General features: G+C 45.4%; 1 protein-coding gene across 5 annotated transcripts in view; it reads right to left on the bottom strand.

The window, feature by feature from the left end:
- SZT2 (SZT2 subunit of KICSTOR complex) overlaps nt 1-15,063 on the bottom strand; it is a 55,382-nt gene that overhangs the window by 34,049 nt on the left and 6,270 nt on the right. For all 5 annotated transcript variants that reach the window (XM_042819069.1, XM_042819071.1, XM_042819070.1 and 2 more), the window contains 12 exons: nt 14,189-14,359; nt 8,628-8,859; nt 7,802-7,931; nt 6,445-6,587; nt 5,623-5,775; nt 5,152-5,266; nt 3,167-3,372; nt 2,599-2,823; nt 2,153-2,231; nt 1,683-1,777; nt 1,254-1,422; nt 659-773 (listed from right to left, as the gene is read on the bottom strand). In XM_042819069.1, the coding sequence (XP_042675003.1) occupies nt 659-773; nt 1,254-1,422; nt 1,683-1,777; nt 2,153-2,231; nt 2,599-2,823; nt 3,167-3,372; nt 5,152-5,266; nt 5,623-5,775; nt 6,445-6,587; nt 7,802-7,931; nt 8,628-8,859; nt 14,189-14,359 (1,833 nt within the window). The remainder of the gene's footprint in view (nt 1-658; nt 774-1,253; nt 1,423-1,682; nt 1,778-2,152; nt 2,232-2,598; nt 2,824-3,166; nt 3,373-5,151; nt 5,267-5,622; nt 5,776-6,444; nt 6,588-7,801; nt 7,932-8,627; nt 8,860-14,188; nt 14,360-15,063) is intronic.

Genomic DNA, 15,063 nt, shown 5'->3' with positions numbered 1-15,063 from the left:
GGAGAGATCTCCCATCCGGCAGGCTCCCCACATCCTTTCACACACTTCCTGTTCTCTTCCTCAGGAAAGAGTCTGTCCTCCATGCCCTGAGCTTTCCTGGCCCTCTCCTGCTCCCACTGGACAAGTGAAATGATCCAGCATTTGGGCTCATCCTTGCTCCCTGAAACTCACACAACACTGGCTATGTTATTCACTGTAAGGCAAGCAAATAAAAGATCAAGGATGAACTCCTGACAAGAAGCTTAGGTAGTAGCAATGTTCAGCCTGGACATTTGAGAAAAGCTTTAAAGCAAAAACTTATTGTCTGGCAAGGGTTTACTCCCTCCCACATTGCTGGAGTTCTCAGTGAACTGTGTCAGATTAGAAAGGCACAACCCTACCCGAAAGGAAGAAGACAAACCAGACCTTCTGAGTTCCCTGTCCAAGCCTCCCCAGTCCAGACAGAAAATCTCAGTGCCTTTCTTGGCCTTCCCAGAGTGAAGCCATCTCCCTTACAGCTTTGAACAAGTGCAACAAAGTGAGAGCCACCAAAGTCTAGAAAGTCATTGTCAAAAATACCTGCTCAACCTTCTAGAAGTCTCTAACACTGCTCAATAAACTAGGTGCCTAGCTACCTCCTTTTGCTTCCTCAAACCTGCCAGGACATAAATGGGCTCACCTTCAGTAGCTTTGGTGTCTGAAGGAGGACAGACCCACTCCTTGTTCTGGCACAGTTGGCTGATGTATTCAAACGTCAGCATGGTGGCAATGCATGTAAGGTCCCGTGGGTAGAGCTGTAATAAGCAATCAAAGCTCAGTTGTGCACAGCAATATTGCTAGTCCCTCATGCAGCAGAAAACAGTTTCAAGTTGAAAAGAAGAAACAACCACAGTCCCATCTCTTTCACTCTTACTCATTGCTCTCTCCTTCTCCAGTCCTGTGCTAATCTCTTTTTGCCTTGTTCAGGTGGTGCAATGGCAATGCTGCAAGCCTGCTCTGGCCTAGCTCACTCCCCTTTAATGGAACAGCTCTTAACAAAATAAAACGTATTCTTCCACATATCCCAGAGCAACACTGCATGCACTGCCTTGCAATCTAGGAGCTGCTTCTGTTCAGCAGCCCAGTTCCTCTTTTGGAAATCTCAGCTTCCTGTTACTAGCATTCTCACTTCTTCTGGCTCCTAGTTAACTCATCCCATAGTACTGTGGTACACTTGCAACAAACTCGTCTCCCTCTAAAAAAGGGCCCATGCCCTCACCTTTTTAGGGACTTACCGCTTTAGGTATTTTCTGGTAGGGCAAGCCATGGAGGTGCTTCCAGTTCTCAGCAGTACTGTGAACATGGCCACTCTGTGGCTCTACCCAGCACTCAGTGACCAGATTCAGTTCTGTGTCCACTTCAATGGCCTCCACCTCTGTATCATTGTCATCATCTGTGGAGAAGCTGGAAGACAAAGTAAGTTCTATGAGATGGAACAGAGCCAAAAACCTTCTGCAGGTCCTCTCTGAGCTATGAGAACAGTCACACAAATTGCAGGCTTGCAGGCAAAGCCCCACCTAACTGGTGAGCTATCTGTGGCAGCTGGGTGTTTAGCTAGATTATAGGATGGCCTTTTTGCTCTCCACACTACCCACAAAGGTTGAAACTGAAGTCACATCCCCCACTGCTGCCAGCCCTCCCCAGGAGCAGGGCCATGGCCTCACCTGTCCTTGGTGGAGGTAGAGTGTGGGGGGAAGAGGATGTACTGGACAACACAGGTGTGCTTCTCCCTGCTGCTGCTGCCACTTGAGCCATCAATCTGGAGGGGAGACACAGCATGAGTCTGGCCAGCAGCAAGAGCACACACCTACCCAGTGCCCATCACACAGCACAGCCCCATCCACCAGCTCTGCTTGTGGTGGTAGAGAGAGGGAACCTGCATCAGCCCCAGAATTCCGCCAGAATAACCTGTTCCTGCCAGCAAAGCAGGTCTCTAATTGGAGATAAAAAAGCAGGACCCAACATGCACACTGGTTTACTTCAGAGGAGGCTGTGTATAGGGAGACTTGCCACAAGGTTACACACTACAAGTGGGTGGGAAAATAATCACACCCACCTACCCGCCACAGGAAGGTGAATCTACCTTGGAAGAAGCAACAAAGGATTGTTTCCTCAGTGTGGCCTCCAGGCTCACCTGTATGGGCAACTCCAGGACCATATTGATAATTCCATCCCCACTGGATGCAAAGTGGAAACCCTCTGACAGACGAACCCTGGCAACAGAGAGGTAGTAGACACAGAGCATTTCTCTATCTGTACTGCAAGGCTTAAATACAAGAATTAACTGAACCCCTCACTCCGTTATATCTCTTACCAAGGCACGGAATTGCATGCAGAGAATGGAGGGAGGTGCACCTTGCACAGAACAGCCTGAGTGAAGATCTACACACTCCAGGCATAAAAACATCACTTGCCCTTTTGTATGTGTTCCAGGACACTCCTTTTCCTCAACTGCAGCTGAAGAACTGGGTGAAGCACTGGCATAAATAACTCTGGAAGCCATGAGTAAAACTCTGTGCCTCAGATCTGCATCCCTAGAACTAACCAGACAAAGCATCTCCATCCAGGCGTACAACTTACTCTGTGAGTGTGGAAAGGAGCTGGGCTACTGCTGTGATGGGCACAGCTGGTGCCAGCCCTGACTGGACGCTCCATATCCAACGTTGGTGATAAAAGTAGCGGGACAGTGAGGCCAGGGTGGATGAGGCAGTACGATTGGCCACCATGGTGAGCGGGCCAGACACTGGAGGATGTTCCAGGTTGAGAATGAAGGGAGCTCGATAGTCAGAAGGCAGCTTCTCATACCTAGAAGGTACAAGTGTGGCTTGCTGAGATGGAAAAGATGCTCTGCTCAGGACCAGAACTGCCTGGCTTCACAGCATGCTCGCTGGGCCTGGGACAGAGCTTTCCAGAAGCAGAACACGTCTAGTTCAGCACAGAATTCCCTCAGACAGTGGTAACTCAACTTAATTTGCATCATATTTGGTAAGTCCAGACTACATCCACCATTCTTAGCCCTGTAGCTCAAACCATCCCAACCAAGCACAAGCATCATAGTTTCTCACTCTGCCACAGACAGAACCACCCACAAACCCTTCCCCCTCCCAGGAAATGCAATCACACTGCCAGCTTGGGTTCCCATCACTACCTGATGAGCAGTTTCTCCAATGGTTTGTGCAGCACGACAAGGCAGGGTCTGTCTGAGAAGGCTGACTGGACCCCAGCCACAGGTGGAGATTTGGAGGGAGAACTACTGCCCAACATTTTCCTCTTTGCTTTTGGAGTTGCCTCCTTGCTCTGGACCCTGTGAGGAAAGCGCAACTGCAGGATTCGGTCCCGTAACTCCTCCACAATCTGTCATGGCAAAAGCAAGAGGTAAACATGATCACCTATGTCTGGAGACAGTCTGTTCAAGAAGCTCCCAGAGCAACTTCGAATATACAGATAAGGAGGACCAAGGCTCTTAGGTCCACAATTTAACAACTACACCAAATATTTTTAAAAGCATGAGAAAGGTCAAAACAACCTAAGGATGGTTTCAAGGCTGGAGAAATCACTTTCCTTATCTCTAAACAAGTTAACTGCATGCCTGCTTCTCCACAAAAACAGTTTAAGTACCCACATTCATTTCTCCTCCCTTCCACAGCCTGTAATGTTAACTACTACACATAAGATTGGATAGACTGCTCCCACAGCTTACGGACTCCACCTCCATCATCTTCATGTGTCAAACTTCTATTGTAAAAGGTTTCAAGAGTTAAAGCTACTTTTTAGGTTAGATTGTTTTTTCCAATATACTTTCAAGATGACTTCCTGATTACTTTTCTTTTTTAGCTTGTTTTTAGCAGCTCTGAATATTGTTCTACCCTTACATACTTCAGAATTACAGAATGGTTGAGGTTAGAAGGGACCTTCCCCCTTAAACAAGGTGGGCTACATTCTTCTGCCATCCTCCAGCTGAGAAGCTAGTCAGCCCCCTGGTAGACAAGAAAAAAAAAATTGGGCATTATACCATTTATTATTTGCAGCTCCTGCTGCAATGATCTGGAGCTTGCCCAGAGCTGCAGGGTTTGGTGCCATGCCTGTCCCACACCTTCTTCACAAGGCAGGTGTTAGCTCATGCTTGCCAGGGGGAACTCCTTTGTGAAACCTGTCACTTACAATCAAAGCCCAAAGCTTGGATCTCCTCCTAATGACACAAAGGTGTTTGAGCACCAGAGCACTGTGTTATCTAGGACAGCCATCTCAGAAAGAGATGGCCCTACTGGTATGTCAGCTTTAGAGTGAGATCAATCAGAGGAGAAGCTCAATCAGACAAACCAAAACTTTCCATGAAGATGAAAGATCAAAATTTAATGATAGACCTCTTGTTTATAACCAAGTCTTCACACAGATTAATGGCACGTTTCTCATACTTACTGCTCTACCTAGGAACACTTAGACTTGTCTCTGCCATTAAAGCTGGAGAAACAGTTTGCACAGTGACCTCACCTTCTGAATCTGACTGGGGCAGCCCCCTTACTTGTTCTAATAACAAATGAGTTATTAAATATATATATACACACACATATAAAATACTAGCATGTCTCTGAAGTATTTTTGGTGTGTTTTATTTTTTCCTCACTGGTCACACAGGGAGCTGTTCGCATTTCATCTCTAACCCCTCCTTGTCCCATTATACAACATACATACGCAACTCACCACCTACTGAAGCAGATAGCCTAGGGAACACATAGTACATCCATCTCAGAGGTCTTTACAGATGAGTCAGACAAATATCTGCTGTTCTTGACAGACTGTATTGATTGGGTTTTGGTCACAAGGACAATCCAGATAATCTTTGAGTCATTTCAAGGCCCACAGTTCTATCATGCATTCAGAAGAGCATTCATGTGACTAGCTATTCTATTGATATTCATGTTTTTGGGTTTAGATCTCTCATAGACAAGCTTTCATTCACAAAAAGCTTTGTCTAAAATGTCCCTTTCTGTTACAGTAAACTCACATCAATCTAAGCTTTAATATAATAGGTAGTAGAGGATACTTGCCTACAGTGTTGCCTGTGATCTATCCACCACTTCCACATCCAGAACTATTTGCTTGGTTCTACCCCTGGAAGCAGCCAGCTCTCACCTTGTTCCTGGCCTGTGCAGGTGTGCCAATGGGGAAGCCCAGGCGAAGAACCATGCAGGGAGCTTTGGAGATGATCCGCACCACATAAAATGAGGAGGGAGTAGGATCCTCAGAGCTAGGGAGGACAGATTAAGACAGGGCTGAAATAACACAGGTGTTGTTCTGTCATGTCAGACCAAGCGTAGGCCTGTTCCCCAGTGCTCAACAGCTCACATAAGATGGCAGCAACACATCTAAGTCCCAGCACGCAGAACCACCCTCAGCCTCCAGCTACCTTCCCTCTCCCTCTGGTCCGTGCCTTGAACACAGTGGAAGCAATTCAGAATACACAAGGTTTCATATCTGCTTATACGCTCTTATCCTCTCCCGAAGACATCTGCTCCCAGCCCACCGCAGCATACTGGTCTAACAGGATCTCTGGCCTGGCCATGTGCCCACTTTTCCTCACGGAATCACCTCACAGACACTCACCTATGCATCAGCTTGACGTAAGAGTAGCCCTCCACCAGCACAAAGCTGCTCCAGTCCCGCAGCAGGGAGGTGAGAGCAGAATGAGAGATGCGGCACTGGATGGTGCTGTAGCGACCGTTGTTGCCTGGTGTGTGCAGGTGCTTGGGCACAGGCCTGCAGAATGTGGCAGACAGACATTTTAAAACCACAGTTGCTCATCTCCTCCCCAATGCTTTGTGACCCTTAGCTACATCCATTCCAACTCATCCTCCAACCAGCACATCAGCCTTCCTCCCGCACAGCTGCTCATATCCAAATATGCCCCATGTCCATGCCTGTCAGTTAGAGCCACACACCCTGAGCCACAGGGACCCCCTTCTAAAGCTCGCAGAGAGCACACCTGTATTATCACTAATGCACTTCATGCAATATAAAGCTATTGTTCCTGTAACTCTGCTACTAGAGCCACCCTTAGGAAATCTGTGCTTTTGGGGCAAGTGTTTTCCAGCAGCAAACAAAAGCCTGTAAGACAGCTTCAAATGGATAGTCCACATCTGCTGCACTCAGGAAATCCAAATTCAAGGAGGACTTGAGAAATAACTTGTGCTCCTGAGAACAACCTCCCTCTTAACAAAAGCTGACTTCCCCACCGCAGTCCCTCTGCCCTTGGCCATCCATCAACTCCAGCTAGCAGAGTCCTCCCCACGGCCATAGGGGCCTGCAACACAGCTGCAGCTCGACTGAACTGAAATGCAGCTTCTGCAGTGTCTGGAAAAACTGACGCTGTATTTCCGCTGGCTGGACTACAGAGTGCACCCAATTTCAGCCCTGCCAGTTACATACGTGTCATGCTCCAGAAGGAGAACAATACGATGCATGTGCAGCCACCTCTGCCAGAAGTTGGCATCCATGGAAAGGATAGGCTTCCAGTAGGAGGCAAACTGGGAATGGCTCGAGTCAGATCCACTGTGCTGCAGGGATAGCACCTGAGAAAATGACAAGATGGACTGGTAAGAAGGCTATGCTCGGCAAGAAATTGTGTGCTTCTACCCAGAGAGCACAGGAATTTCTCTAGTGGCTGAGCTGTTTACACCTAGAAGGCCACGCACATGCCTAGCTTTCAGTAACTGCCTCCCAGCATAACTGTGTTCACACTGAAACAAGCAAACAACAATGCAAGCAAAAATAAATCGGTTGCTGAAATGTCAAGTTAACTGGGAATTTAACTACATAGCATCAAGTAATTTAACTACAGAAAAGATAGCATGTAATGGCATCTTCTCTGCTTGAGAGGAGAATATTTGGCCTGTGTCAGCAGAGCAATTAAACACCAAGATAATCCAAGTGAGAATGCACATGCAAATAGGATACCAGTAAACAAAGTATCAGCATTGGGCAACTCTGGCATGTTTATGTGGTAACACTGTGATTCAACCAACTATACCAACACTGCTGGCACTGAAATAAAGCAGCAGTTAGCCACAAGATGGAACACTCCAAATATGCTGTGGGATGTATGTTCATACATAGAATGATGTACTGTGTAAACCAAAAGGAGTAAAGGGCTTAAGCAACAAAATTTTAAATTTAAATTAATTCTCTGCTAGTCATCATCTTCTGCCAAAGCCAAGGACACTGGTAACAAGAAGAAGGCAGTGTGTCAGCAATCCTGCACTGTGAGCTTCAGTGGGTTTGAATTTCACAGTGGAAACTGTTAGCTCATCTTCTGTTTAGTTTCTGCTGTGTAGATGACAAATATGCCTCTTTCACATGAGTGCTCAGAGCAATGAGCCTGTTAAATAAAAGCCATTTAGCAGATCCTATCTTCCCCTGATGGTGCTGAGCCACAATACCAGGGCACAAGGCTGCAATCAGCAACTCATATATGAGGTTTCCACTGAAAAATTGCAACAGAAGAACGTTAGCCTCCCCATCAGTCTCAAACTCACATCATTACAAGAGAAGGCTTTGCAGCATGCGTAGGAGATTTTCTGCAAGGCTTCTTCTCACAGGGAAGAAGCATGGGATGGGACTGCACTGCACACAAACTCTGCTACTGACCAGGACAAAGAGAAAAGATGAAGACTGAGAGCTACAGAAAGTCTTGCTTGTTTATTAGGACTCAGCTTTGCCTGGTGCAATACAGAACAGGCAGGAAGGACACCTGTCCCATGCTAAGTAGGACAGAGAGGGGTCATACCGGAGTGGTTGAGCCTGGCGGGATATAGAAGAGGGGCACTCCATTCTTGGTGCTCTCAGGAATGGTGAAGTGCTCCGGTACTGTGTCAAAAGACTGCAGATGAACCAACATCTGATCTGTCTGGTTGATGCTGGAAGAGAAGAGGTGGTTAAACACCAGCCCATGTTTTCCCCTTCAATGCCCCAGTCACTCCATGCCTGCACACACAGCACTCCCTGGGTTTTTGGGAGCCCACGTGCATCAGCACAGCTTCCTACGGTCAGACTGGGATTCAACGCCTGTCTGCAAAGAGAACGACAGGGAATTCAAGTGTAACAGTCTAATGCAAAGACACATGAACAAAGTTGGGAAAGAAGGGTATGGAAAAGAATCTGCAGAGTAGTGGTGAGCAACAGTCATCCTGGGTAGGGAACAATTATAACCCACAAACCCCTGAAGGCTCGGAGACATGAGGTGCTTTCTTAGCACGGCTGTGCAGCAGATACTGCATAGGAGCCTGCTGTACTACTAGCCTTCACAGCAAGGCAGTGCTGCAGGAACACATCACCTCCATGGGATGGCAGTCTGAAAGCTGAGGACTGGGACTCACAGGAAGCAATCAATACCTTAATCATGAGGCAATCTCACAGACTAGGTCACAGACTAGTTTGAGTCATTTGCTTGGCCAGAAGGCAAGTTCATTGTCAGATGTACCTTTTCCTTGCAAGCACATTCTTTTCAGATCCTGAGCTGGGAAGGCTGCCTGCATAACCCACACCCCAGTACATGAAGGAAGTGACTTCTTAGCTACATTGGACTCAGAACTGTTGGGGAAGGACCAGCTCACCTTTGCAAGGTGTTCCAGAAGCGCCGGATAACTGTTGTGCGGTACAGACTGGTGATGGGTTTCCTCATGGTGCAACTGATGTCATGCAAGATGTCATAGCTCCCCTCCATCGTCACCTCCACCCACGTGCTGCGCTTTGATGGGTCCAGAGGCCAAGGTGTCACAGCTAAATACTCTATCCTCATGTTATGCTTCCAAAGCAGCACCAGTTTCACCTCCAGCTGAGATCCACCTGCATGAGAGCAAAGTAATCATCTCAAGTATTCTGCAAATATCTGAGCTATATCTCTAGCCAGGGACTCCCAGTTACACTGAGATTGTTTGATCGCTATGAGGAAGACAAAGCAATCTAACTGCCTGCCTGCTCTAATCACAGAACAGAGAATATCTTGAGTTGGAAGGGATCCACAAGGATCAGTGTCCAACTCCAGCTAAAGCTATTCTCCCTTCCCTCCAACAGAGGGAAGCTTTGCTAGCACTGAGCACTTGGTGAACAGTCCTTTAAATGTAAACATACAATCCAAATTAGAGAAAGCAACTGAAACTTGGGGAAGGTGCTGACACTTGCAACGGGTTACCGTCTTTGCAGCCTCAGCTTTGCTTCCAGGACTTTCTGCTTTGCACAGATGAGCAAGGACTTAAAGCAACAAAGTTTTCTTGTGAGCTGTTTGCAGAGTTAATCTATCCCACTATAGAAACATGGACATTTTGTTGGATGCAATAGAGCTTGATCAAGAAGAACCTGGAAGGTGAGGCCGAATTCCTGAACTAAACTGTATGTTCTTCCTGCACAGAGACTACTTCATACAATCTAGAACATCAAGCATCAAAACTTTCTCACCATGTTTAATCCCTTCCACTCAGCTCCGCTCAAAACTAAGAAGCTAAGACTGAATATTCACTGGCTCTTCAAACTGCAGTTTTCTCTCTATGGGCTGGCCATTGCATCTCGAGCACAAGTAATTCAAACACCTGACAGCAAGCCTCACTGAACAAGAGGAGCAGAAAACTATCAATGCACTGCTGACCATGCATATTTATTTGTACCAAAACAGCTCAGTGAAACACATCACTTTCTCTAACAGCACCACACTGCTGTTTCAACTGCTCAACCACTTGTTTGATGTCCAGCTTGTACTACAGTTTGCCAGACTTGCAGCATTTGTGAGACAGGTGACTAGATCTGCTGGAAAGCACACAAAGTCATCAGTCTGGATCCTATGCTTCCTGCAGAGCTCTGTTTGTTACTGCCATTTGTACATTAGGCCACCCCTTTCAGAGGCTGATTACACTCCATTGTAAAGCAGTCTCACTTTTTGCCCCTACAACCTCACTTGGAGGCTACCTTAGAGAATCTGCCACCCATCACCTTCCAGAAGAAAATTTCAGGAGTACATGCCCAGTTCATGCTTAGCTGTTCTTTTTCTGAAATGAATTTTATTCTCAGAAGCTTAATTTCCAGGAAAATCAATAGGGAGTGTGCACTACGGAGAAAAATCTTTATCTGGTTTCAGCTTTGACTGTGAAGGTTAAATCAAACCATAGTCATCGGCCTGTAACAGGCTATCCATTCCTCTTAACAGCCTCAGACCTTTCTGTGCTGCAAGGAGTCATCTTCTTGGGAAAAAAAAAAAAATTATAATCAAGGATGCTTAGTATATTCCATCTGTATTCCACTGCGACCTTTGCAGGGCCTCATATTTTTCACAACAAGTTCTTTGCATTTGCCAGGGTTCTACCAAGTGTTGTTTCCACATGAAGATTGCTTAGCTTGTCAAATAGACTAAAGAAGAATTGATAAATGGGTGTCCTTCCATTTCACACTGCCAAACTGCCTCTCATTCCTATTGCTGTAGTCATCATCCATTGCTTTCTGCACAACATTTTGGTTCTCATAACAAAGCCTTCCTACTTCATCAACAGCAAACATGATAAGTAAATTCCTACGTGTTTTTTTTTTGCCTAGGTCATTAATGAAAAATATTTCCTACTTCCAGCTGTGTTTCCATTAGTCACCTTGGCTTCGTTCATATCATCCAACACAAGCAAAGCTGAAAACACAGGCAAAACGCTTGCTTAGTTTGAAGTCATACACCAATGAATCTTTAACCTGTTCTTATTACTAAGCAATCTATTCCTGGTTCTTGACTTCATAGCTAACAAAGGAGTTTCTTGCTTTGATCTCCTTCATAAAGTCTACAAAGCTATGAAGGGACAATAATAGCAGGGTGGCAAAGTCTTTGGCTACACCAAATGAGAATGAGCCCAAATGCAGCAGCCATTGATACGGAAATGTAGAAAAAAAGCTACTCATCTTTGGAAGGCCTCAGGTAGGCAGAGATCTCCAGGAAGAGATGCCCTCACCTCCAGTGACAACCCTAAAATGAGGTCTGAGAAGGGGTCAATCCTGGCTTGACCCCTTCTAGACACTCAGGTGCACAGCATCTCCTGGGTTGGCCCTGCCTTCACACCAGGTGCTCTATCACTGGTTCAGGCTGTGACTTAGCATTTCCACTATCAAGTCCAGCTCTGGTTTTTAAACAACTCACCTTGCCTTCTCCCTGCCAGCCTGTGCTCAGCCATTTTTGGACTGGTTTCACAGAAGATAAATTTTCAAAAAAAGTCCTCTAAGCACTCCTGTCCTGAGCACACAGCAAAACCACACAGACAGTGAATCACTTGTTTTTGTTGTTACAGACAGCAATCCTCTGACGCCGTCCCAAAAAGAAACAGGAGAGGAGCTGAGCTCCATCACACCCCACAGCCTTCTGACGGAGCTCCTCTGCCTTTCATGCCTCTCAGTCCATCCCCTTTCACAAGGGTTTCTGTATTCCCAACTAACTATAGCAACTTTTTAAACACCTAAATATCTGAAATCAAACAGTGAGGGTAACCAGAGCACTTATAAATACCACAAACAACCTCTCCAGGCACCTCTGAGCACAAAGCTATTTATTCTGTTCTGCCTTTGGCAAAGTGAAGCAGAAAAGTGACAGTGTCAAAGTCCACAACTGCACTCTTTCCTCTTGCTTCACAGCCAGTTGGCTCCTTAGCAGCTTCTAGTTGGCAAGCACTAGCAAAAGCTTTTGGCAATCCAGGTTAATTAACTGTTCTTTGTTACACACTTCTCTGCAGAAAGGCCCAGAGAGCTCTGATAAGCCAAGCATGCTTTTCTTTTGCAGAGGCAGATCTGGATGTCTGAACATCTTGATCTTTTACGAAGTCTACTTTAAGCTGTTAGTTCAATAATTTTTCTGATCACAGTCAGCCAATCCCCAGTGCATTTAGTATTTCCAAATTATAAGTAACACTATCTGCTACTACACTGAAGGCTGACACAGAAATACACACTGTGTTTTTGATAGCTCAAACATTTCATTTTGATTTCCTCCTAAAAACAACAAAAACAAAAATAACATTGTGGAAACACACAAACTATTTTTGGCTGAGGAAGCCCTTGAGCTGCGAACAGATTCCAAGCACTCAAAGGGAAGACAAAAGAAAGGAGAAAAGGGACGTTAAGGATGCTTACCCCGCTTTTATTCCTCCCCAGGCACCTGCCCTTAACTATTCAATTCTGTAGGAAACAACAACTCAGTACAGCTGCTCCTCTGCTCTTCTAAAGACAACCAGCCAACTCACATCCAGCAGCTAACAGAAGGCAGGCAGATACCTAAGGAAAAGTGCATGAAGCATGCTAACCACGCGCTGATACTTCTAACACGTTTCCAGAACCCAGAAACTTGCTCCTTTACAGTAACCTGAGCCAGAGGTTGTAGCTCATCCTTGCGCAGAAAGGTCCAACATGAATTTGGCTGACTGCTTTCTGAACTATTCACACTTGCTGCCTCTTCCAGCACTTCTCTACAGAACTTCACCATCATCAAGAGCACTTCACCACTGTTGCCAGATAACAGGAAGGTTGTTTCTCCAGCGTCCTCCAAACTTTAAGTGAAGTGGTTCATAAATTACAACAGACATAACAGTGAGCACAGCTTGGACAGGAATTGACTTGTCAGATATTTCACGGACAACCTCAGAAAAGGAGAGCACAATGGACTTAATCTATCTGGCCTTACTGAAAGCACCTCCTGCCACACCTGGCAGATTAGTGAATACAGTCTGCAGATGCTACCAGAAGAGCTGTCTGAGCAAGAGACCTCAGTAGAATCTTAATATTAATAGAAAACTCCCCAAGCAAGAAATTGGAGTATTCCCTGAAGACCAACTGCAGAAATTACCTTGTGTAATCTAATTGCCAGTAATCTTCACCAAAACAAACAAACAACAACCAAACCAACATCCCCCAGAACTGGTTTAGATTCATTCTGCTTGTTAAAAAAACAAAACAAAACAAAACAAAAACAAGCCAGAAGAATTGTAATTTCCAGTCATCACATAGAGAACCGACTGCTTTGCCTGGAGCAATAGACTAATAGAGATTAGATTAATAGAAATTAATAGAGATTAATTTAAAACTACTATTGTCTGAAGAGCATTTAAGGACTACTGAAAAGCAAGCAAACAAAAACAACAGCCATAAAATGTAAAACTCAACAACTGAAAGCAAAGGTGCATAAAAGGCACAGGCATTTCTAAGCTAACAACTTAATGCCTCCACGTGATTCCCTATCAGATTGGGTACTTTACTTCAGAAGCAGAGAAGTATTAGCACTACTGAACAACGCACTGACAAAAACCACATTTACAATGCTCTTATCAACTGTTTCAAAGAAATAGCAAACTGGAAAAAAAAATTGCTGTTAAGATAAATAAACTGAGTAGAAAGCCTGCCCTTGCAAAAAGAGCCAGAACACTGGTCTACTTAACCTGCCAAAAGGACGGTTATAAGGAGAAAGGCATTATTTATAAATAAATACAATGCTGGAGGAGGATAAACTTAATTAAGGATAATAAAATCACACAGCTCTAATTTGGTCTGAGGAAGTTTAGAAAGAAAGCTTGAGAAAGAACTGTTAAGCTCTAGGACAGTCTTCCAAGCACAGCATGGAATCAACTTGCATGATCTTAAGACAGACCACAACAAAGTCACAGAAAATATAGCATGGTATGTTTGGAATTTTCAAATTGTGTCACAGACTTTGGTTTTCTGATATAAAGAGGACAATGAAGACATTGGATCACCCCATGCTATGCATATTTACACCGTGTTTAATAACCCCATTCTTCACAGCTTCTGAGGTCATTGTGAAGGTCAAAAATATTTTCTTCCCTTGCTTGCAATTCGTAACTTATATTTAGATTTTTCTTATCTCCCCTTCAGTTAAGGCACTAGCCACAGCCAGAGATGGAAAGTTAGGTAGAGTTTACTGGCATACTTAGGATACTCTCAAGCCCCTTGCAGTCCCCTAGTCAATGGCTAATTCTCAAGGTGCCATCTAGCAGACTAGATGAGAAAACAGGACCACTGGGTGCTTTTGAGCTCTTCTGGTATTACAGATCACAGTTCTGACTTATCCGGCATTTCCACCAAACATCTTCGGTTCCAGCCGTTTCCCTCCCTAGAAAACTGTAGTTTAGAGGGTTTAAATCTTTGTCACCTTTTGTGATGTTGACCTCACGGATGCTGTAGCCCTCACGCAGGCGGACTGAGACAACGCTCACGAGGTCAGCATGCACCTCCTTCTCAGTGTGCTTCTTCCTCCGCATCGCCAGAGCAGGGTTGCTGCTCGCAGACACCAGGTGCTCATTGAACAGTCTGTGCTGTGATACTGCAAAAAACAGACACAGGGTTTTGAGCAATCAGTTCCCCTGCTCTTTATCCTAAAGCTCTCCCAAAGGGCTGTACAGAAACTGCTTGAAATACCCACAAGCCTGAAGAACAGTACTTCTTCAGGCACCATTTACGCCCACTCCAGGTTCTGCAACACAGCATGGCCAAGAGGTCTGGGAGAGAGGCAGGGTGGAGTGCAGCTCAGACTCCTTTGGGACAGACTTTGTAACAAGGCACGCAACAGAGCAGCATGTTTAGCCTGGACAGACAGGAACTGCACTGCTGTTGCAATAGTTACTCAGGAAACTTTTCCCTGGAAGACCTTGAGCTTTCAGGTACTTTCTAAAAGGTATCTGTGGATGCCTTAAGTTTAAACCACTCACATCTGTTCTTTTCAAGAGTCAACATTTCAAAGTCCCAGGCCAGCTCTCTTCAAACTTTTCACAGTAAGCAGTTTCTGCTGGCAAGTTACAGACAGCACAGATGGCACCAGCATCACAGTCAGGCATGAATGGGTGCTTCAGTGTTTGATTAGTAACTAATCTCTCTTGGCATACTTTCAGGCACTAACATATACAGTGTAAGAAAAAGAGAGACATTTGGGGTGGTACTCAGGGGCCCCATTTTTCAAGCCAAACTGCCATCTGCAAGGCTGATGAGGACAAGCCTGCCAGGATGTCTCCATCTGTGAGCTAGTCAGTG

Source organism: Centrocercus urophasianus, unplaced genomic scaffold (genome assembly GCF_019232065.1).
Source record: "Centrocercus urophasianus isolate 14NV4802_14NV808 unplaced genomic scaffold, USGS_Curo_1.0 seq_18, whole genome shotgun sequence".
Taxonomy (NCBI): domain Eukaryota; kingdom Metazoa; phylum Chordata; class Aves; order Galliformes; family Phasianidae; genus Centrocercus; species Centrocercus urophasianus.
The sequence above is the reverse complement of the archived record's forward strand: the minus strand, read 5'-3'. Positions and strand labels throughout refer to the sequence as shown.